Source organism: Schistocerca piceifrons, chromosome 8, assembly GCF_021461385.2.
Source record: "Schistocerca piceifrons isolate TAMUIC-IGC-003096 chromosome 8, iqSchPice1.1, whole genome shotgun sequence".
Taxonomy (NCBI): domain Eukaryota; kingdom Metazoa; phylum Arthropoda; class Insecta; order Orthoptera; family Acrididae; genus Schistocerca; species Schistocerca piceifrons.
Genome location: NC_060145.1, coordinates 397,487,803 through 397,512,699, shown reverse-complemented (window position 1 = coordinate 397,512,699; position 24,897 = coordinate 397,487,803). Strand labels below are relative to the sequence as shown.

The 24,897-nt window shown below is 38.1% G+C and overlaps 1 protein-coding gene across 1 annotated transcript in view; it reads right to left on the bottom strand.

Annotated features, from left to right (window-relative positions):
- LOC124712378 (protein still life, isoforms C/SIF type 2) overlaps positions 1 to 24,897 on the bottom strand; it is a 568,005-nt gene that overhangs the window by 103,780 nt on the left and 439,328 nt on the right. Inside the window, exon 6 of the mRNA XM_047242673.1 lies at positions 606 to 776. Coding sequence (XP_047098629.1) covers positions 606 to 776 — 171 coding nt within the window. The remainder of the gene's footprint in view (positions 1 to 605; positions 777 to 24,897) is intronic.

Below are 24,897 nucleotides of genomic sequence, written 5' to 3'. Positions count from 1 at the left end.
CATGTAGCGGAAATCTTGAGTCGCAGACAGGCACAACAAAGAGACTGTCAAATAAGTAAGCTTTCAGCCAAAAAGGCCTTCACGTGTGTGTGAGTTGCTTTTATGTGAGTGAGCATGTGTATGTTGTCTGGTTCGGATGAAGGCCTTTTTTGGCCAAAAGCTTAGCTGTTTGACAGTCATTTTGTTGTGCCTGTCTGCAACCCAAGATTTCCACTACATGGCAAATGGCAATCTAGCCTTTTTGTAATATTGTCAATATCCATAAAATATCTATCTTGACATTGAAAAGATGCCAAATTATTTACAAGCATGAACTTTTTAGCTGTCAATTATTTTATCTTGTTAACAGTAACCAAAATGATTACTTTTATTTGCATGAGAGCAGATCAAGAGCCAACTCACTATTGGCAACACCAATGATAATATTAGTCACATGCCTTATTCTGGTAATCAGTTACAACACTAGTAACATATAGCACCATATAATATCTATTTAAACTATAACCAAAGAAAATTTCAATATTTCTTCACAAGGACACTATGTTTAACTTTAAAAACATCTTGCATGTTCTAAAAACTGTGTTATGAACTTGTACTTAACATACATATGTCTCTATAAGATCCGTCCGATGAGGAACGAAATAATTGTGGTCTTCCATGTCTCGTCTTTTCTTGACCCGTACAAAATGTTCCATCGGGTTTAAATTCTTCCGACCGCATGCACTTGCCAGAAATTCCTCGACAGACATTGCATCCCTCAGGTAGATATGAGCAGTCTGTCAAAAGAGAAAGAGTGAATAGATTAACTTAAAACATTCAATAGATATTTCATTTATCATACAGTAAACACTGGTTTGTTGAAAATGAGGAATAATTCAACAATTAAGCTTATTACATGACTACTGCATTTCAAATGTTACAATTAAGTATTTATTGAAGAAAAAGTTTCTGCTTCAGTCACAATATTACACAAGAGGACGTTTAGTAACTGTTTCATCTGTACCACAGATACCAGACACACTTTTGTGGCATTCAGTGAAAGCAGTAGTCAAATACTTTTTATATGAAAAGTCTTTAGCAGGTTAAGTATGCTTTATAACTTCTGCTAACACAGTAAATATTACTATGAAACACACACAGTTTTAGCACAGTCAAACTGCCATTTATCTTCTGTGAAAGGGGATGAACATAGGAGATGAATCACATGGATTTCAAATTAAATAATTGTACAACACACAGTACACTGAGTGAGCAAGCATAGGAAAATTATATACGAGGGCTATCCACAAAGTACATTACGTTTTGGAATTAAAAATAAATAAAGTATTGGAATTTTTTTATTATATACAGATGAAAGCCACACTTCAATACTACTTTTCTACGAGGGTCGGTCAAAAAGTAATGCCTCCCACTTTTTTTCTACTTAAAGAAATTAAGTTAAGTGAAAAATTTGAATTTGGCGCCATTCCTCAAACCTTCTTCTGCAATCCACTGCAGTAGTAACTTTCTGTGTCAACAGGTGGCAGCACAGCAGAAGTTTGTAAGATGGCCGACATCGATGTTCGTTTGAGACAGCGTTGTGTGATTGAATTCTTGAATGCAGAAGGTGAAACGCCCATACGCATTCATGAAAGACTGAAGAAGGTGTATGGTGTTGTGACAGTGGATGTCAGCACTGTTAGACGATGGGTTCGTCGTTGTAAGGAAGCTGAAGGGCAAACACCGTTGACTGACGAAAAGCGGAGCGGCAGGCCGGTGAGTGCAGTGACTCCACACAACATTCAGCAAGTTGATGACATCATTCGTGGTGACCGTTGGGTGACTGCAGATGAAGTGTGTCGCATTATTTCTCTTAGTAAAGGCAGTGTGATCACGATTATTAAACAATTGGGGTACTCAAAAGTTTGTGCACGGTGGGTTCCAAGAATGTTAACCGATCAGAATAAAGAGGCAAGGAAAACAATAGCCTCCCAACACTTGCAGCGCTTCCGTTTGGAGGGAGATGAGTTTCTGAAAAAAATTGTGACCGGGGACGAAACATGGGTGCATTTTTTTGAACCCGAATCAAAGAGGCAGTCAATGGAGTGGCGTCACACAAGCTCGCCAAGGAAGAAAAAATTCAAAACTGTGCGATCGGCAGGGAAAGTTATGGCAACAGTTTTCTGGGATACAGAGGGTGTGATTCTGGTTGATTTTTTGGAGCAGGGATGCACAATAAATTCTGTTCAATACGTCACAACCCTCAACAAACTTAAACCACGTCTTCAGCGAGTTCGCCCAACAAAATCAATGGCAGATGTTCTTCTTTTGCATGACAATGCAAGACCACACACCAGTCGTCACACCTCTGACGAGATTGTCAAAATTGGATGGGAAGTTTTGCCTCATCCCCCATACAGCCCTGACCTGGCACCATCAGACTTCCATCTGTTCGGGCCACTAAAAGAAGCTCATCGTGGGATTCATTTTGAAGATGAGGAGGCCGTCAAAACATCCGTGCGTCAATGGCTTAGGAAGCAGAGCTGTGATTTTTACCGTGCTGGGATACATGCCCTTGTTCAAAGATGGACCAAAACTGTAGAGATGGGCGGAGATTACATTGAAAAATGACAAAATGATCCTCAATGTTGTGGTTTTCAACCTATGTAATTGCATTTAAATTTCCTGACAATTAAACGTAGAAAAAAAAATAGGAGGCATTACTTTTTGACTGACCCTCGTAGTTGCCATTTAAATTAAGGCACTTATCGTAGGGATGGACGAGCTTGGAAATTCCTTCGTCGTAAAATTCGGCCGCCTACGCCTTCAACCACGTGGTTACCTCTTCATGAAGCTGTGCGTCGTCATCAAAACGCTGCATAGCCAACCACTTCTTCATTGCTGAGAATAAGTGGAAGTCGCTCGGTGCCAGGTCGGGACTGTACGGCGGATGAGGAAACAACTCCCACTTAAAAGATTCGAGAACTTCACGAGTGGCATTTGCCGTGTGGGCCCGGGTGTTGTCATGAATCAGCAAGATCTTAGAGCCCAATTTTCCCCTGCGCTTGTTTTGTATTGCTCTTCAGAGGTTGTGCAGAGTTTGGCAATACCTTTGAGAGTTTATTGCCGTGCCTCTTTCCAGGAAATCCACAAAAATCGTATTTCTACTGGGTTACTGATTAACCACATGGTTGAAGGCGCAAGCGGCTGAATTTTACGACGAATGAATTTCCAAGCTCGTCCATCACTACGACAAGTGCCTTAATTTAAATGGCAACTATGTAGAAAAGTAGTATTTAAGTGTGGCTTTCATCTGTATATAATAAAAAAAAAATTCCAATACTTTATTTATTTTTAATTCCAAAACGTAATATACTTTGTGGATAGCCCTCGTATTATTTCTCCTTATCATTACTCACTCAACATGTATCTTAATTAGGACAAGCAGAGTCCGGTACTAAACTCAATAGTGTGATATAACACAGAAAGGAACAATTAATGCAGGCCATGGTATCATAGTTACAGAAAAAGGAGAAGGGCAAAAGCTATGGATAAATTCAGTTTATTAATGAAAGATGGAGGTGTAAGACTGAGATAGCATGCATAAGAATGAAATTATCAAGAATTGTATTTATATCTTCCTTCAGGCTGGGTCATAATAGCCCATCCCTACACTTTCTTTGTCTTCACCAGGGCTGGGAGGCCAGAACATGTTCAGCCAACTATACTAGCAAAAATAGCAGGCAGCTCAAGGGGAAGCAATGCAAACACACTGCACACATCTGCACTGACACTGGTCTATAGTAGTACTGCTGAATACTGCATCCCAGTATGGGCAATGAGCACCCACACAGAAAAGATGATGGGCAGCTTACTGAACTGAGGAGGATCATAACTGGCCCAACCAAAACTGACCCCCACAACCTGGCTACCACTGCTAGTCAATATACAACCATCAAATATCGAACACAAAGCTGTAATAAAAAAAAGTAAGATATCAAACCATAGCCACCTCCCCATTCATCATCATTTACACACAAGGGTTCAACTGAAGTTGAGGACATCTCTTTGGAAAACCATACAAAGATTAGAAGTTTTTGAGGATGAAATGGATTGTCAATGAAGAAACACACCACAAAACGGAATCCTTATTGTTGATGTGATCAAAAGAGTTTCTGGTTTTGACCTCCCAAGAAGACACTGGACAAGATTAAACAAAATAAGGACTGAAGCAGGTCACTGTAAAAGCTAAATGACAAAATGGGATCTAGCAAATGATCCTTTCTATAAGAGTGGTCAACTTCAAACCATGGACCATATTACAAATTTTGCAATTTACAGTTTCAAAGGCGGAGGAATTAAAGACACCCAAAATGTCTCTGGAGTAGCCCTGGAGTGACTGAGGAATGTTCAGTGTGTTAATTTGACTGTAGTGTTTACATCTTACCTCATCAATGGATTTTTTTTTTTAATTCATGAGGTTTTGTGTTTCTCCTTTCGGATGTGTTAATGTTGCAGTGCATATAGTATATCTTAGTATATATTTATAATTTTTTCCTCATGTGTTATCTGATTTACTATGATTCGTGTGTGTTTACTATGTGATATATTATTGTCACCACCATGTCAAATACAAGGTGTACATTACGTACGGGAACACTTTCAATTATTTATTGCATAAGAACCAAACATTGTACTGTTATCATATACGTCATTTTGAAGAGAAACCCTGAAAATTTTTTTTCATGTATACAGCTATAGTGTATTTTGGTAATTTGCCGAGTCGGCACTAGTCACAAACGTGGCGAGTTCAGGTGGAGAGCGAGCTTTCTGTGTGTTGGAGTTCAACAAAAACAAGTGTACTACAGCTGTACAATGGACTTTTTTCTGTGGGGATGCATTAAAGATCTGGTGTATGTACTTCCTCTACCACGTGATGTAGTAGAGCTCCAGGAGAGAATACGGGACTGCCACAGTCGACGATGCTGGGCTGGTACAGGTATGACAAGAATTCAATTACTGTATTGATGTCTGCTGGGTCACTCATGGTTTGCATATATATATATATATATATATATATATATATATATATATATATATATATATATATATATATATATATATATATATATATATACACACACACACACACACACATCTAAAAACAAAGATGATGTGACTTACCAAATGAAAGTGCTGGCAGGTCGACAGACACACAAACAAACACAAACATACACACATATATATAAAAATAGACGGAAACATTCCACATGGGAAAAATATATCTAAAAACAAAGATGATGTGACTTACCAAATGAAAGCGCTGGCACGTCGATAGACACACAAACAAACACAAACATACACACAAAATTCAAGCTTTCGCAACAAACTGTTGCCTCATCAGGAAAGAGGGAAGGAGAGGGAAAGACAAAAGGATGTGGGTTTTAAGGGAGAGGGTAAGGAGTCATTCCAATCCCGGGAGCGGAAAGACTTACCTTAGAGGTAAACTCTTTGCCTTTTAATTTGTCTGCTTGTGTCTGTATATGTGTGGATGGATATGTGTGTGTGTGCGAGTGTATACCCGTCCTTTTTTCCCCCTAAGGTAAGTCTTTCCACTCCCGGGATTGGAATGACTCCTTACTCTCTCCTTTAAAACCCACATCCTTTCGTCTTTCCCTCTCCTTCCCTCTTTCCTGATGAAGCAACCGTTGGTTGCGAAAGCTAGAATTTTGTGTGTATGAATGTGTCTGTTTGTGTTTCTATCGACCTGCCAGTGCTTTCGTATGGTAAGTCACATCATCTTTTATATATATATATATATATATATATAAAATAGAGGGAAACATTCCTCATTACCTACTCCAGCCAGCTTCATCCTGACCCACAGCTTCTTCACTTTCGAAGGCCAGACATACCAACAATTACAGGGAACAGCCATGGGCACCAGGATGGCCCCCTCATATGCCAACCTATTCATGGGTCGCTTAGAGGAAGCCTTCTTGGTTACCCAGGCCTGCCAACCCAAAGTTTGGTACAGATTTATTTATGACATCTTCATGATCTGGACTCACAGTGAAGAAGAACTCCAGAATTTCCTCTCCAACCTCAACTCCTTTGGTTCCATCAGATTCACCTGATCCTACTCCAAATCCCATGCCACTTTCCTTGACGTTGACCTCCACCTGTCCAATGGCCAGCTTCACACGTCCGTCCACATCAAACCCACCAACAAGCAACAGTACCTCCATTATGACAGCTGCCACCCATTCCACATCAAACGGTCCCTTCCCTACAGCCTAGGTCTTCGTGGCAAACGAATCTGCTCCAGTCCGGAATCCCTGAACCATTACACCAACAACCTCAAAACAGCTTTCGCATCCCGCAACTACCCTCCCGACCTGGTACAGAAGCAAATAACCAGAGCCACTTCCTCATATCCTTAAACCCAGAACCTCCCACAGAAGAACCCCAAAAGTGCCCCATTTGTGACAGGATACTTTCCGGGACTGGATCAGACTCTGAATGTGGCTCTCCAGCAGGGATACGACTTCCTAAAATCCTGCCCTGAAATGAGATCCATCCTTCATGAAATCCTCCCCACTCCACCAAGAGTGTCTTTCCGCCATCCACCTAACCTTCGTAACCTCTTAGTTCATCCCTATGAAATCCCCAAACCACCTTCCCTACCCTCTGGCTCCTACCCTTGTAACCGCCCCCGGTGTAAAACCTGTCCCATGCACCCTCCCACCACCACCTACTCCAGTCCTGTAACCCGGAAGGTGTACACGATCAAAGGCAGAGCCACGAGTGAAAGCACCCACGTGATTTACCAACTGACCTGCCTACACTGTGACGCATTCTATGTGGGAATGACCAGCAACAAACTGTCCATTCACATGAATGGGCACAGGCAGATAGTGTTTGTTGGTAATGAGGATCACCCTGTGGCTAAACATGCCTTGGTGCACGGCCAGCACATCTTGGCACAGTGTTACACCGTCTGGGTTATCTGGATACTTCCCACTAACACCAACCTGTCAGAACTCTGGACATGGGAACTTGCCCTTCAGTATATCCTCTCTTCTCGTTACCTGCCAGGCCTCAATCTCCGCTAATTTCAATTTGCCGCCGCTCATACCTCACCTGTCTTTCAACAACATCTTTGCCTCTGTACTTCTGCCTCGACTGACATCTCTGCCCAAAATCTTTGCCTTTACCAATGTCTGCTTGTGTCTGTGTATGTGCGGATGGATATGTGTGTGTGTGTGCGAGTGTATACCCCTTCTTTCTCCCTAAGGTAAGTCTTTCCGCTCCCGGGATTGGAATGACTCCTTACCCTCTCCCTTAAAACCCACATCCTTTCGTCTTTCCCTCTCCTTCCCTCTTTCCTGATGAGGCAACAATTTGTTGCAAAAGCTTGAATTTCATGTATATGTTTGTGTTTGTTTGTGTGAAAACAAAGATGATGAGACTTACCAAACAAAAGCGCTGGCAGGTCGATAGACACACAAACAAACACAAACATACACACAAAATTCAATCTTTTGCAACAAACGGTTGCTTCATCAGGAAAGAGGGAAGGAGAGGGAAAGACGAAAGGATGTGGGTTTTAAGGGAGAGGGTAGGGAGTCATTCCAATTCCGGGAGTGGAAAGACTTACCTTAGAGGGAAAAAAGGACAGGTATACACTCGCGCGCGCACACACACACACATATCCATCCGCACATCCACAGGACATCTTATTTCATCTTTCAATGTCAAAGGCTGTCTCTGTGTCTGGAAATATTAAGAATTTAGCCTGAGTTTTCATTGTTTTTCTTTCCATTACTAAATAAAAAGGCAGAATTGCTTCTTTGACCATTTTCCATTTCAAACTGATCTTCATAAATAAGTTTTTAAAATTAATTTTGTATTCATTTTACAGTTCTGGTCTGGTGATCAGTACACAACCACAACATGTCAGACTGAGCAACCACTAGGTTAAGTAACAGACTATTCCACTCAGACTATCAACGGAACTAGCAGTCCCAAGAGTATCCTACAACTTCCACATCACTGGCAACAGGTTACACAATTCTTGTGGCTACTCTAAAGGTCAGCACAACTTTGAAACATGTATCTACTTTGTATAAGTTGTACACAACAAGTTGCAACTATTTAAGTTCCAGCCCTCATATACAGAGAACAAGAGCATTCCTATCAGACTTCCCTAAGGCACACTGATGATACCTTTCTCTCTGATGAACACTTGCCATCCAGAGCAGTGTACTGGATTCTACTATCTAAAAATTCTTTCAACCAGTCATATATCTGACAACATGTTCTGTATGTTCAGATTTTCATTAAAAGTCTGGTGTGGCACTGTGTTGAAAACTTTCCAGAAATCTAGGAATACAGAATATACCTGTGGCCCTTCATCCGTAGTCTGCAGGATACAGCATGAGAAAAGGGCAAGCTGAGTTCCATGTTGATATGCAGCAAAACTTTTCTTTCACAAGGAAATTTATTATACTCAAACTCAGAATCTGCTAAAGAATTTCACAGCAAATCAATGTTAAGGATATTGATCTGTAATTTCCTTATATATATTTGGGAGCCACCTGCTTGTTTTTCCAGTCACTTGGAATTTTGCACTGGGCAAGAGATTGGCACTAATTATGGGATCAATGTTGAAGACTACCCTCTGTAAAACTGAACTGGTATTCCATCTGGACATGGTGACTTCTTTGTTTTCATTTCTCTCAGTTTCTTCTAAATGAAAATGATGCCTATTTCTGTGTCCACCATATAGGAGTTTGTGGAGCAGTCAAATAATAGTGTGCACAACCTTCCAGTGTGAATGACTTTTCAAGTGTGAAATTTAAAACTTCAGCTTTCCTTTTGCTGTTTTCTGATGCCACAGCAGATTGGTCAGTGAGTAACTGAACAGAAGCCTTTGACCATTTAGCCATCTTACATTTTCTAAGATTCTTGGCAGGATCATTAGTTAATGTATGACAGTGGGAGTTGTTGCTTGCTTCATATATCAATCTAATATAGGAGCACGAATTTCTACTAACTTCTACCTCTCAACATTTCTGAATTTTTTGTGAACCAAAAGTGTAACTATTGTTGCTTTCTCCTAACACTAGAATGACAGGAGAAGTTAATTTTCTGCAGCTGTATACAAGGTGAGAGGACAGACTTATCTGACAGACAAGATATAGTACTGCTTGAGTAACAATAAGAGAATAAGACAGCAGGAAATGTGTAGGGAACAGAAAGCTAAATAATAATAACTAGACTGAAACACATGCGAGAAACAAAAGAGCTTTATAAAGGGAAGAAACCTAATATGGTGAAGATAACTGACAGGGAAAGTTGTCAAACAAATAAATAATTTAAAATTAAACTAAATAAAAAAGAAACAGACAGAGTAGTCAGATGGATTTTAAGACAAAATATTGTTAAAAAATATTCTAGGCCTATAGTGGGCAGTATTTTCAATGACGTGATGGTCCAGAACAGCTCCTGGAAAAGCTTGATAGTGAATTTTATGGTGGCAATCATAAGCTACTACAAACAGCATAGTGAACACATTATTGTGGCCAAGATAGACTTGAAGCCCATGCCTACTACAGTAGTACAAGTTTATATGCCAATTAGCTCTGCAGATGACGAAGAAATTGATGAAATGTATGATGAGATAAAAGAAATTATTCAGATAGTGAAGGGAGATGAAAATTTAATAGTGATGGGTGACTGGAATTCGATAGTAGGAAAAGGGAGAGAAGGAAACGTAGTAAATGAATATGGATTGGGGGTAAGAAATGAAAGTCGAAGCAGCCTGGTAGAATTTTGTACAGAGCATAACTTAATCATAGCTAAAACTTGGTTCAAGAATCACGAAAGAAGGTTGTATACATGGAAGAAGCCTGGAGATAAGAGAAGGATCAGATAGATTATATAATAGTAAGACAGAGATTTAGGAACCAGGTTTTAAATTGTAAGACATTTCCAGGGGCAGATGTGGACTCTGACCACAATCTATTGATTATAAACTGTAGATTAAAACTGAAGAAACTGCAAAAAGGTGGGAATTTAAGGAGATGCGACCTGGATAAACTGACTAAACCAGAGGTTGTACAGAGTTTCACGGAGAGCATAAGGGAACAATTGACAGGAATGGGGGGAAAGAAATACAGTAGAAGAAGAATGGGTAGCTTTGAGGGATGAAATAGTGAAGGCAGCAGAGGATCAAGTAGGTAAAATGATGAGGGCCAGTAGAAATCCTTGGGTAACAGGAGAAATATTGAATTTAACTGATGAAAGGAGAAAATATAAAAATGCAGTAAATGCAGCAGGCAAAAAGGAATACAAATGTCTCAAAAATGAGATCGACAGGAAGTGCAAAATGGCTAAGCAGGCATGGCTAGAGGACAAATGTAAGGATGTAGAGGATTATCTCACTAGTGGTAAGATAGATACAACCTACAGGAAAATTAAAGAGACCTTCAGAGAAAAGAGAACCACTTGTATGAATATCAAAAGCTCAGATGGAAACCCAGTTCTAACCAAAGAAGGGAAAGCAGAAAGGTGGAAAGAGTACATAAAGGGTCTATACAAGGGTGATGTACTTGAGGACAATATTATGGAAATGGAAGAGGATGTAGATGAAGATGAAATGGGAGATATGATACTGCGTGAAGAGTTTGACAGAGCACAGAAAGACCTGAGTCGAAACAAGGCCCCGGGAGTAGACAACATTCCATTAGAATTACTGACAGCCTTGGGAGAGCCAGTCCTGACAAAACTCTACCATCTGATGAGCAAGATGTATGAGACAGGCAAAATGCACTCAGACTTCAAGAATAATATAATAATTCCAATCCCAAAGAAAGCAGGTGTTGACAGATGTGAAAATTACTGAACTATCAGTTTAATAAGTCACAGCTGCAAAATACTAACACGAATTCTTTACAGACGAATGGAAAAACTGGTAGAAGTCAACCTCGGGGAAGATCAGTTTGGATTACATAGAAATATTGGAACGTGTGAGGCAATACTGACCCTACGACTTATCTTAGAAAATAGATTAAAGAAAGGCAAACCTACATTTCTAGCATTTGTAGACTTAGAGAAAGCTTTTGACAATGTTGACTGGAATATTCCCTTTCAAATTCTGAAGGTGGCAGGGTTAAAATATAGAGAGCAAAAGGCTATTTACAATTTGTACAGAAACCAGATGGCAGTTATAAGAGTCGAGGGACATGAAAGGGAAGCAGTGGTTGGGAAGGGAGTGAGACAGGTTTGTAGCCTCTCCCAAAAGTTATTCAATCTGTATACTGAGCAAGCCGTAAAAGAAACAAAAGAAAAATTCAGAGTAGGTATTAAAATCCATGGAGAAGAAATAAAAACTTTAAGGTCTGCCGATGACATTGTAATTCTGAACTTGGAAGAGCAGTTGAACGGAAAGGAGGATATAAGATGAACATCAACAAAATCAACATGAGGATAATGGAATGTAGTCAAATTAGGTCGGGTGACGCTGAGGGAATTAAATTAGGAAATGAACACTTGAAGTAGTAAAGTAGTTTTGCTATTTGGGCAGCAAAATAACTGATGATGGTCGAAGTAGAGAGGATATAAAATGTAGACTGGCAATGACAAGGAAAGCATTTCCAAAGAAGAGAAATTTGTTAGCATCGAGTATAGATTTAAGTGTCAGGAAGTCATTTCTGAAAGTATTTGTATGGAGTGTAGCCATGTGTGGAAGTGAAACATGGATGATAAATAGTTTGGACAAGAAGAGAACAGAAGCTTTTGAAATGTGTTGCTACAGAAGAATGCTGAAGGTTAGATGGGTAGATCACATAACTAATGAGGAGGTATTGAATAGGATTGGGGAGAAGAGGAGTTTGTGGCACAATTTGACTAGAAGGAGGGATCGGTTGGTAGGACATGTTCTGAGGCATCAAGGGATCACCAATTTAGTATTGGAGGGCAGCACAGAGGTTAAAAATCGTAGAGGGAGACCAAGAGATGAATACACTTAGCAGATTCAGAAGGATGTTGGTTGAGGTAGGCACTGGGAGATGAAGAAGCTTCCACAGGATAGAGTAGGATGGAGAGCTACATCAAACGAGTCTCAGGACTGAAACCACAACAACAACATCAAGTCTTCTCACTTCCACAGTACAGATCATGTTAAGTGCTCTGCATTTTGTTCTGCTTACTTCTCAACTGCTGATTTGTTTATGTGTCCATCCTGCCACACTTATAAAAATCTTAGTACACTGCTTGTTGTGAAGAAAACATAGTGATAAATTTTATCTAAATCGCTACCACTTTGGATGTTGTATTTATACAGGGTGAGTCACTAACTATTGTCACCAAGAATATCTCCAAAAGTATGATAGGAGCTGAAAAGTTTCTGAGTCAAATTTGCATGAGACAACAGGGGCCATAATATGATGTTGGTTTTTTGTTGCTAGGTGGGATCGTTTCAGAGATACGAAGGTCAGCTTGTTTCTTTTTTTTTTCTTTTTTTTTTTTTTTCTTTTTAATGGATGCTATAGTTTGGTACTTGTTTTCTGATAGCAGTTATTGAGACAAATCCAATGATGTGTAACAGTAAGGACTTTGAATGTCACAAAGATGGCATGAATGTCCATTTACAGAAGGTGTTCAAAGTGATGACCATTGATATCATGGATTGTGTGGCACTTATCCAAGCACATGCTCTGCAATTCTCTCTTGCATATCTTCAGGTGTAGTTGGAATGTCTTTTATGAATCCCCACAAGAAAAAATCCAGAGGCGTCAAGTCTGGCAAACAATCTGACCACGACACATCTCCTCCACATCCAATCCAATGATTTGGGAATTGTCTCTGCAACTCATTTCTAGCCATCAGTGAAAAATGTGCCAGAATCCTATCGTGTTGATGCAACATTCTGTTCCTTGTGCCTAAAGGTATTTCTTCCAATAACAGACCTAATGTTTCTTGCAGGAATGTGGTGTGCTTCCTACCACTAAGATTTCCTTTTACAAAATAGGGGCCTATAATTCTGTCCTCCAGAATCCCACACCATACATTCACCAACCATGGTTTTTGGTGCGCAACTTGCCGCATCCAACATGCATTTTCAGTTGCCCAATAATACATGTTACGCAAATTAACATTTCCATGGATCATGACTGTAGCTTTGTCAGTAAATAAAATCAATTTAATAAATGTTTTATCCCTCTGAATCTGAAGTTGAGTCCATCAGCAGAATTCAATGCGAGACATACAATCCGTACCAGTTGATTGTTGGTGGAGATTGATATGGCAAGGATGATATTTATGGCAATGCAGAACACGAACAACACTACTCAGGCTCATATCAGATTCCCTTGCAATTTGATGTTAACTAACACAAGTATCTCGAACCACAGTGCAAGAGTACCAATTTCCATTTCCTCGCTAGTAACTTTCCTTTGCTGGATATGTTTCCAATGCATTAAAGATCCAGTTGTTCTCAGTTTATCATACACATATTTAAATGTATGACATGTAGGCTGGGTATGTGGAGGAGATAACTTTCAGCATGTAAGTCTCTAGCTCTCACTGAATTTCGTTGGCATTCTCCATAAATGAGAAGCATATCGACTTATTCTTTGAAGGAATACATCATTCACATTCGCTTGATTCGATGATATTAGTCTTACCGTTTCTCTTAGTGTTGTATTGTGAAACCATCAAATGGTGTTTACATGTCAATGGTATGTCAGATGGGTATGCTGTATTTGGCAAATATTTACTATTTGCACGGAATACGAGAGAGAATTGTCAGAGCATGTGCTTTGATAAGTGCAAATGTGATAAGGAATACCTCTCAATCCATGATAAGAAGAGTGCAGCTCTGTACTGATAGCAATGGTCATCATTTCAAACACCTTCTGTAAATGGACATTCATGCCACCTTTGTGACCTTCATTGACCTTCAAAGACCTTACTGTTACACATCATTGGATTCATCTCAATAGCTGCTATCAGAAAACAAGTACCAAACTATAGCATCCCATTTAAAAAAAAAAAAAAGCTGACCTTCAGATCTTTGAAGCGATCCCACTTACCAACAAAAAACCAACGTCATATTATGGCCCCTGTTGTCTCATGCAGATTTGGCTCAGAAACTTTTCAGCTCATACTTTTGGAGACATTCTTAGTGGCAATAGTTAGTGACTCGCCCTGTATAAGCTTTTCTTGTCATGTGGTCTAGCTGTTTTTGAACATTTCCTTAGCCAGTTATCTGTCAAGTATAATTTTCTCTATGCCTTCACTGATGGTTAATTCTTTAAAGGGAAGCACTAGGCAGGAATCTACAGCACAAATTTAGTAACTATCTATCTTTGCACATCCACAAACCACGATTTTTTTCCCATTATTCCCAAAATGTCAGAGGGAATGAGAGTTTCCTTCTGCCCTGCTCTTATTGCCAAATTTCTGTGAACTTCAAGTAGCTTACACTTCACTTCATACAGATAGGTTTCTCAGCACAGTCATGAAATTTTCTATCTATCTTGGTCTGCTCAAAGGATGAGATGGTGTGAAAACTGTCAGCCACAGTAAACATACACACTGATAACACTAAATTAAACTCCAACTTTTGTATATGATGGTGTGCTTGTTTGTACCTTTTGACAATTCATTTGATGATATAATGAGAAGACTAGGGTTCAATGACACCATTCATGACAAGATCATTGGAGTCAAGTCACAAGCTCATATCAGGGAAGGATGTGGAATGTAGTTGGTCATCTCCTTTTCAAAGGAACCATTTTGGCACCTGTCATAAGTGATTTAAGGGAAACCTCAAAATCTGTAAATATAGACGGCCAGGCAAGAAACTGAAGTCTGATCTTCTGATCTTCCCAAATGTGTCTCCAGTGTCTTAACTACTGCATTATATTGGTTGGTGTGGTGGTGTATATATATGTTTTGAAAAGGCTTTCAAAGATCATAAACATTCTCAGAAAGTGGGCAAAAACAAATGTATTATCCATATACATTAAGGATGGCACCCATCAATCAGTGCTACAGACATATGGTCCACAGATTCATATTCTCAATGCCATGTATGAGAATGAGAAACATTTTTGTTTTATTTTAAATTACCTATCATAGAACAGGATTACACCAACTACCAAACCTAAACACCACCCCAACCCACTATTAAGTCACTGATACCTCATTTATTATAAAAATGGCTGCTCCTTTGAGCTCTTGTATGAATTTATGAAAAACATGGCTGTTGACTGTTACATTTCTACGAGCACCAGGCAAATCTCTGAGGAGAAACAGCTAATGTTGAACAGTCTCTAGAGTAGTGGACTCCTGTTATTTGCTGAACATCTTGTTCAGTAAAACACACAAAAGTCATTGGCCTTAACAGAGTCGAGTATCTGAAGTGACAGATTCATGCAAAAACTTAGCAGTCTGCAGGAAGGTAATCATAGTTACATCATTGTGACAGCAAAAAAACAAAGATATTTTCACTAGTGTAAGCTAGCATTAAAAATAAACAGAACTGTTATGGCATGCTTAGTTCATGGAACAAATAATAATAGCATCATCTGCTAGAGTATAGATGTATATGTTGAAATAGAAGCAGATATTTCTTCAGTAAGGGCCAGTACTAAAAGTGCACAAATCAGAAATGCATATTCTCAAGCTCAGTGACCTGTTTATTTAAATTATACATACATACACAACACATGCTAGATGAACGTGTTTTAAAAAATTAGATATGTACATAAGCATGGAAATATCTGACAGGCAAATTATTCTGCAAACAACATTTTTTTACTGGCTATTGGATGATATAGCATGTGGATCGAGTGAGCCTCAGGAACACTACTGTCTGTGAAGACTGTAATTTATGTTTTATTATTCTCTGTGTTGCATGTACACTTAAGTGATACAGATTCTGCCAGGGGAGGTGGATCAACAGTTGGGGCCTACTTGTACATTGCAAATTTGAAGAATGGGAGTAATTTTCATGTTCATGTAAATACAGTTTTTCTGACTCCTGCTTTCCCTGAAAAGGGACGTTAACAGAACAGTATTCTAACTTATCAGACAAATAAATCTGAAAAATATGTCATGTTTATACATCTCAGTGTCAAAGTAAAGCAATGGATATAGCGGAATATGAAAATAACGACACTCCAATTAACAATAGCATTTCACTGCTTAGATTTTGTAAGGTTCTCTCTAAATATTTAGAGCTGACTAGATACTGTCATGTTGTATCTGTCTAGAATCAGCAAAATAATCAAGCAATATGGGAAAAATAGTGTTAAATTACATTAATTTACTAGATTCAGGATTAATGAAAAAATTGCTCAGCTTTGTACTTACATGACATGAGCATGAAACGAAAGAACTATGTGATAAATATCAGTGAGTTATTGTAAAATTGTTATCATCAGAGTACTGTGAAGTGTTAATATTTCATGCCATTGCTGCCTATTTGAGTTTACAAAGTGCGTGTTCTGGCTATTTAACTGTGACAGAAATCTAAAGACCTCTAACAACAATAAATGTAGTTTAGAAATATTATAAGTGTTGCTTGAAAATAATTTCAGTAAGTATTAACATGGGCTCAATTAACATTATTGACCTGGTTATGTAAGTCAGTCAAAAATTGACATGTAAACATGGACATAAGATGTGTAAACTGTAAAAACATTATATTACTATCAAAATGAAAAATTTATAGGTGGTAATATTGTTTCACAGTTGTAAAATCAGAAGACAGAGTCAAAAGTAAAAATTTACACCATTTTAAAATAAGACAGTCAAGGAATGGAAACAAAAGTTTGCAAACTGTTTTGTTGCGGTTTCTCCATTCGGAAGAAAGATAAAAGGAATGGTGGGAAAAGTTAATCTGAGTACCATAATACATAGCTCCGAGTACTTTGAGTATTTCTCTCTATTCTGAACTCTTAAATACGTCAGTCTGTGTGGTTTTTTTTTTTTTTTTTTTTTTTTTTTTTTTTTTTTTTTTTTTTTTTTTTTTTTTTTTTTTTTTTTCATAGTCAAACTAAAGAAGAAAAATCTAGGCTCAAACAAACTGGTGCTATATTCTGTTCTTGCTATTTCCACCATCCCACAATAAATATGATTTCAAATGCAATAATGACAGAATCTGATGTAAATGAAAAGCCAAGTGAAAAAGGGATGCTGATATAACAAAAATGAAAAATATCTTCTCAGCTGAAGATTACTGTCACAGATATTGGAAACTAATAACAAAATATAAAGTAACATATGGCAAAAATAATAGTAAGCACATCTGGTAAATAGATAATCAAGACAATAACACATTATGGGAAGATTATGGTAACTTTATTTGCAACCAATTTTCAATTTTTCTTACTAAATAAGTATGCAACAACAGCTCTAAATGTAATGGTGTAAACTAGGCACTTATTTCAGTGATGGTAATGAGAAATGTTCACAGTGGTTGCATTCATTGTTTCACTCTTCACTAACAACCAAAAAATACAAATGTACTAAAATATTTTTTTCTCATGAACAACAGCTGTAAAGTAATACCTCAGTTGATATACCTGTCATTAAGAAGTAATTGGTATAAACAAGCATGCATCTTGTTTACGTTTTGAGACCACAGTACCGAACCAGCACAAATATTAAGATTTTGACAAATAGTGTGTTTACTGATCTCTGCAAGCAAATATCTGGTGTAGAACAATGTTGAACACTCAGGGCTGTCTGCACAGTTTTCCTCTGCCTCTTGGTTCCAGAGTATGGAATCGTCAGAAATGTGGAAAACATTTCACAAACTGAATTTATTAACATATGTGTTTACAAGCAGAGGTCTAGTGCAGAAACTGACAATGCTATTGTTGAATGTCATTCTTTATTTGTTGTTCTGTATTTCAAGAATTGTAGTACAAAAATTAGTGAAGCAGATATAATTACACAAATGATTTAAGTACAGCAGTTTATCTTACTGGCAACTGTGAACAAAGGAGGATAAGCTAACTCCTCATATTCCCTTTAGCTCACTTTGCTTGCTTTCTCTACTATCTCCTTCACATCTACGAAAGCAGTCATGAAAAACTGTGCATGTATAACACACAAACTGCTATGTCTTTAATTTCTTCATTTGTATGGCCATATTGTCCGCAGTTGCTTAACAGTTTCTGAGGGTATTTTTGTTCCGTCATTACAACTACAAGAAAATTTGTGTTTTTCTCACCAGATGTGTTGTGCTTTATTGAAATAAAGCACCATCAGTGGTCTGTAACTAAAGATATTTACAATTTGATTTGTTTGTTATATTAAAATATAGTTCGTTAACAACAGTGTTTTGATCTAGAAAACAAATTAAATTGTAAATATCTTTAATTCCAGTCCACTGATGATGCTTATTCAGTGAACTGAAACAAATTTTGTGAGGAAAAAAACACACATTCTCTTGTAGTTGTAGTGATGGAACAAAATACCCTCAGAAATTGCTGTGTGTTTGTTTTCCCCTGCATGCAATAACACACAAAAATTTCAAGATATAACTTTAATTGTGTATCCATAGCAGTTTTGTTGCAGTGTGTCTACACATGTAATGAGAAAGAACAGCTACCATTTCATGTAGTAATTTTTGCTCTAAAATGTATATTTTCGCAAGCCCAGGTATGGGTATCAGCAGTTTTCTGTGTCATAGGCTACACAACATTCAAGATGTGGGAGGCATCACTATCTACCAAGCAGATGAAGCAGGTGAAAGGGAATACAGATGTCTAAAACATAAGGCTGACAGAAAGTGTAAAATGGGAAAGTAGGAACAGCTAGAGCAGGAATGCAAACATACACAAGCAAGTGTGAACATGGGAAAGATGGATGTTGACAAAAGGAGAATTAGCTATACTTTCAGAGAAAAGAGAAGCAAGAGTATGAGTACTAACAGCTCAGATGATAAGCCAGTTCTAAGCAATGAAGAGAAGAATGAAAGGTGGAAGGAACATATAGAAAGAGTATACAAATGAAACTACAGCAATATACTGGAAAAAGAAGAGGAAGTAAATGAAGATCAGGTGAGAAACATGATACTGTGAGATAAATCTGACAGAGCACTGAAAGAAGTCAAAAAAAGGCACCTGGTATAAATGACATTCACTCGGAGTTATTGAATTGCTTGGGAGAAACAACCATGACAAAACAACTCCATCTGGTATTTAATATACATGACACAAGGAAAATACTATTAGGCTTGAAGAAAAATGTAAAAATCCTATTTCCAAAGAAGGCAAATACTGACAGAAGTGAGAATTACCAAACAATGAGTTTAATAAGTCACAACTGCAAATTTCTGACAGTAACTTGTGTAGCAATACTGATGCTACACCTCATCTTATAAGATGGAGTGAAGTAAAGCAAACCTACATTTATAGGCTTTGCACATTTTGACAAAGTTTTTGACTGTGTTGACTGAAATGCTTTGTAATTCTGAAGATAACAGGGACAGAATACAGGTAGCAAATGATTATCTACATCTTGTACAGGAACTAGACTGCACTTATAAGAAAAAAAAGAATGCAAAAGGGAACTAGTTGAGAATGGAATTGCAGTCAAATGTTATTAAATCTATACATTGGGCAATGAGTAAAGGAAACCATGGAGAAATTTGGGAAGAGAATTAAAGTTCAGGGGAAATATTTAAAAACTTTGAGGTTAACTAATGATATTGTAATTCTGTAGAGATGGAAAGGAATTTTAAAGAGCTGCTGAACAGACAATGCCCTGAAAACTGGCAACAGAATGAACATTGACAAACTTAAAACAGGTTTCATGGAATGTGGTCTAATGAAATCAACATTAGAGTAGGACATGAGACGCTAGGAGCAATAGATGAGTTTTTATATCTGGGTGTAAAATAACTGACAACGACCAAAGCAATGCAGGTAAGTAATAGCATGTAAACTGTTTCTGAAAGAGAGAAAATTGTTAACACAGAATATAAATTTAAGTGTTTTGAAGTCTTCTCTGAAGGTATTTGTTTGGAGTGCAGATTAATACAGGTGTGAAATAAGGGTGATAAGTAGTTCAGATCAGAAAAAAATGGCAGCTTCTGAAATGTGGTGTTACACAAAATTGTTGTTGATTAGAAAGGTAGGTAGGATTGCTAAAGAGGAGAAACTGAATCAAATTGGGGAGAAAAGAAATTTATGGCACAACGTGACTAAAAGAATGGATCAGTTGATAGGACATGTCCTGCTGCATGAAGGAATTGTCAGTTTGGTAACTAAGAGAAATGTGGGGGAGTCAACAGTATAGAGGAAGACCAAGGCTTGGCTGCAGTATGCAGGTTCAAATGGATATAGACTGCAGTAGTTATCCAGAGATGAAGAAGCTTGCACAGGATAGACAAGCACAGAGAGCTGCTCCAAACCAGTCTTTGGACTAAGGGCCACAACAAGCACCAATCAGTCAAGATGATGATGATTATTATTAGTGTTTTAGGGCACACAACAACGAGGTTATCAGCGCCCGTTCTCAAAAGATCAATTCAGTGCCGATATTTGTGAGAATTGGTAATGTTCAAATTGCAAGATTGGACACAGCACATCAAAACACATAGATAAAACTAAAAATAAAATAGCAGTACAAACAGGTGAAAATAATTAACGGTGGCTGAGTGACCACTTACAAATAATGGGTGACCAAACCACTGTACAGCACATTAAGACCTCAATCCCAATATTTTGGGAAGAAGTCCAGTCATCACACAAAAACGTAAAACTCTAGCAACACTCACCTCATTATTAGTTAAAAGAGAAGGGAGGTCTGGTGGGAAACTGAAATCTTCCCTCACACCCGCATATAAAATACACTCAGTTAAAATATGTCGTATCGACAGCTGTGTCCCACATGTCTGACACGTTGGTGGCTCCTCACGATTTAACAGAAAACCATGTGTCAACGGACAATGTCCTATTCTAAGCCGTGTAAGGGCTACTTCCTCAGCTCGTCATTGTCAGGAGGAGGTGAGCCACGGTCGAACAGAATCCTTCACCGCTCGCAACTTATTATCCCTCACATCCAGCCACTGAGCCTCCCACCAACGCATGACCTTCCGAGTCACGAAAGACCAAATCAGTCAAAATGTGTGTGTATATGTGTTTCTGTTTCATCATTTAGTGTGTTGTTTTTGCCTCTGTAAGCACTTACTAATGTAAAGAAGAATTGCCATTTTGGTGAAACATTTATCTGTACCCTTAATATGCTTTTTATTCCTTTTTTCAGTGTTACGGGTTTTAACCGTAAGCCCACAGTGTCACCACTACTCCTGATTTCTTAATTAATATGTGCAATATAAGCTTTCATGCTAGAAGCTTTTAGTTTAAATGATTATTTCTAATTTTTTTAGTAATAAATTTGCTACATGAGAATGAAACTCCTAAAAAATATGTTTCATCTATCCTTATAATTTCAGAGTTGTGCAACATAAAATGTGTCTATTCCAGATTTTATTCACAAGTAATATTTTAACTTATTCACAAAACTACCCATAATTAAATATTGACTCTCATGTCATAAGTTATTTTCATCTCAGAAATGGCCAATTTCGTAGAAAACTTTAGATGTGTGAGAAGTCTGGGCAGCAAAGAAAGCAAGTCCTACCACATACACCAACTGGCACAAGACGAGGAGTGTTATGGAGGGAAGAAGCTCTGTCTTCTTTGTGCAGTACAGCCATCATACCAGTACTTCCTGTTTTGTGCTAGGCATTTACACACACTTCTTTTCTGAGAATTAATACCAATAGCAGACAAGCAACTGCTTCATTGCTCATTCGAATTCAAATGTGACACCCTGAAGATAGGCTGAACATTCAGCATTGCCTATTGAAATGCTAGTTCTGACAGCATTGTTTGATCAATAAGGTTAGCAGCAATCAGGACACACAACACTCGACACTTAAATCTTCTGAGAGTGCTCACACTGCATTCTTAATTGTCTATATAATTAAGAATCTTTTATATGCAGGAGAATTTTCACATACACTTCCATATTAAAAAATTTTACACAGTTCATTTTGATGGTTCAAAATTAATGCAAAGTCTTACATTTTGGTAGCTTGGCACTGTAATCAAAACTGTTAATGAGCTCCAAATTCTTCATCAGTGTATGTAAACTGAAGTAAAAGTTAGATCCTGATAATTAATATTTTATAAAATTCTACAATTTAAAAAAAAAAAAAAAACACACACACAATGATTTTATGTCTCACTTCTTTGTCAAATGTTAACTGTCACCAGGTGTAAATGAAACAAATCTTTCACATCCTTCCTAAATACATGTCAATTTAAAATGGTAAAGTGAAAACCTGGAGCATAATGGATAGAATTTAAAATCCTCTTGTCATCACTGTCACAAGGAAGCCAAAGCATCAGCTATTGAGCAAAGCATTTACATGTATGTGCTAATAATAGCAAATTCATTGCACACTGGCTGAGATGATATCCCACAGGGGCAAAACAACTTGTCTGGTAACATGAGGAAAAAAATTCCATAACACTTTTAAGTGAGATTACACATTGTCTGGACAATCTGTGTAAACAGTAAACCAGCAAAGATCTGTCATCTGTTTTGCATACGATAATAGTATACCTTACTCTCTCCCAAAATATCAAAGTAGAAGTATTCAGAAGACAGGGTCTCCACTTTAGTTCTTGGTTTGTTCTGTGTACCTGTTAAAGCACTCTCTCTCTCTCTCTCTCTCTCTCTCTCTCTCTCTCTCTCTCTCTCTCTCTCTCTCTCTCTCTGTGTGTGTATGTGTGTGTGTGTGTGTGTGTGTGTGTGAGAGAGAGAGAGAGAGAGAGAGAGAGAGAGAGAGAGAGAGAGAGAGAGAGAGAGATAAACTGTTTGTCTGATTTTTGAGTGAGAAGGGGTGGTCATGGGGAAGGGAGGGGGTAAGGGATAAGGTGAAACAACTACATGATGCACTGATGTTATACTGCAGTGGCAGGGTGAGAGGATGGGGCAGCAGAGATGCTAAGAAAGATACATAGCTCATCATTCAAGGCTGAAATATTGAAATTCATAAAAAAAGTACAGAACACTGCTTGATAATGTAATTAAGTATGTAAGAACAACCATATTTTATAATGTGTGATTTACAGTAACAAAACCAAATTTTTGTTCTATTTGACTCATTTATTGAGATGAAATACATTAAATAAATCTAGTTGGTCCACTTTTCACAAAAAGTCATATATATATATTCATTCTTTTCCTGTGAGGATGTAATAAACACAACCTCAATAGATGCTCATTACTAATCGTGGCCCTGAGCCGTGTCCCTGATGATGCTAAACAATATTTTGAAGTGCATGTCTTTAGTGGGACTGTCATAATTTAACAGAAGTGTCTCAACTGAAGGGGGAAAAATTTAGATTTGGTAAGGTCACTAACTTTCATGTCACAGTCATTGTCCCTACTTAAAGGGTATCAGGTTCTGGTTCCCACTGCAAGATTTTCAGTGCCTCAAAATAGTTTTGATGAAAAGTTCTGTTCAGATTTTTCAGAACATTGGGGTGAATGAGCACTGATATGAAAAGCCCCTCTTTGTTTTCTGTAATCCTTGACTCAAGTGACAGAGAGATTGAGTACAGAATGGAAAGACGTACTCCCTAGTAATTAAGTGGAGTGCCCCAGAAATTTTTTAAAAGAGTTTATCTGGATAAAGTTGTAGGCACATTGATGTCAATTTCCAGAAATGCATTTCAAATTGAGATACTTTGGTCTTGTGGTGGAACAACACACCAATTATAGAAGTTTATGTTTCTCTCAATGGTAAAATAAATGCTTTGCCAAGAAAACTGTTTGATCAATTGTGTATTGCCCTTCAGATGCTGAGGACTTCAGTGAATTACAATAGTAATAGTACATACATGGACATGAGTGACAGCAGAATTTTTTACAGGGAGCGGTGGTGGTGGTGTTGGGCGAGGGGTGGATGGGAAGGGGGGGGGGAGTAGCAAGACTCCAAAATTGCCTTTTCTGATGTACAGGAGGAGCCAGTTTCGTGATACGTCATGCCATGCAAAATAAATTTCATGTGTGACATAAAATATTTATTATATCCCAAAGAATCCGAATAACATATAAATAAAAGCCCTGTTCTCCAGAATCTGCGAGCGGGCAAGGTTCCCCTCTTCATTGCCCCCACTCCTTACAATTGCGGATGCCTATGTACAAGGATAAGATTTAAGTCTTACGAGGGGCACGAGCACGAAGGTTGGGAGGGAGGAGGTGGTTCGGGGCAGTTGCCACTAGTGAGAATTCATTTAGTTTACTAATATGAAAGAGGGCTTGTAACCTCAGCGCCCATATCTTAATGGGCTAAAATACGTTGAAAATTATCACAAAAATGATCTGAAAATATCCATAAATTGACGTAAACATTATACAATATCTATGCAAAGTGGGTTATAAAATGAATTAGAATAATGAAAGATTTTATAGGATGTCTGAACCGAAATTACAAAAAGGTTAATTAAATTAAAAATGGCTCTAAGCACTATGGGACTTAACATCTGAGGCCATCAGTCCCCTAGACTTAGAACTACTTAAGCCTGCCTAACCTAAGGACATCACACGCATCCATGCCCGAGGTAGAATTCGAACCTGCGACAGTAGCAGCAGCGCGGTTCCGGAGTGAAGCGCCTAGAACCGCTCGACCACAGCAACCGGCAATTAAATTAAAATTGCTATGTTTCCCTTTAAGAAATCTCGTGCTTTGAAGCTGTACGAAAATTACTGGATATCCCGGCCAATAAATGCCATACGATCATTTCATTTCATCGGATAACATGTGCTAGTGGTTAGAAAATATTCAACATTTGCTGAAACAGCTGGAGCGTG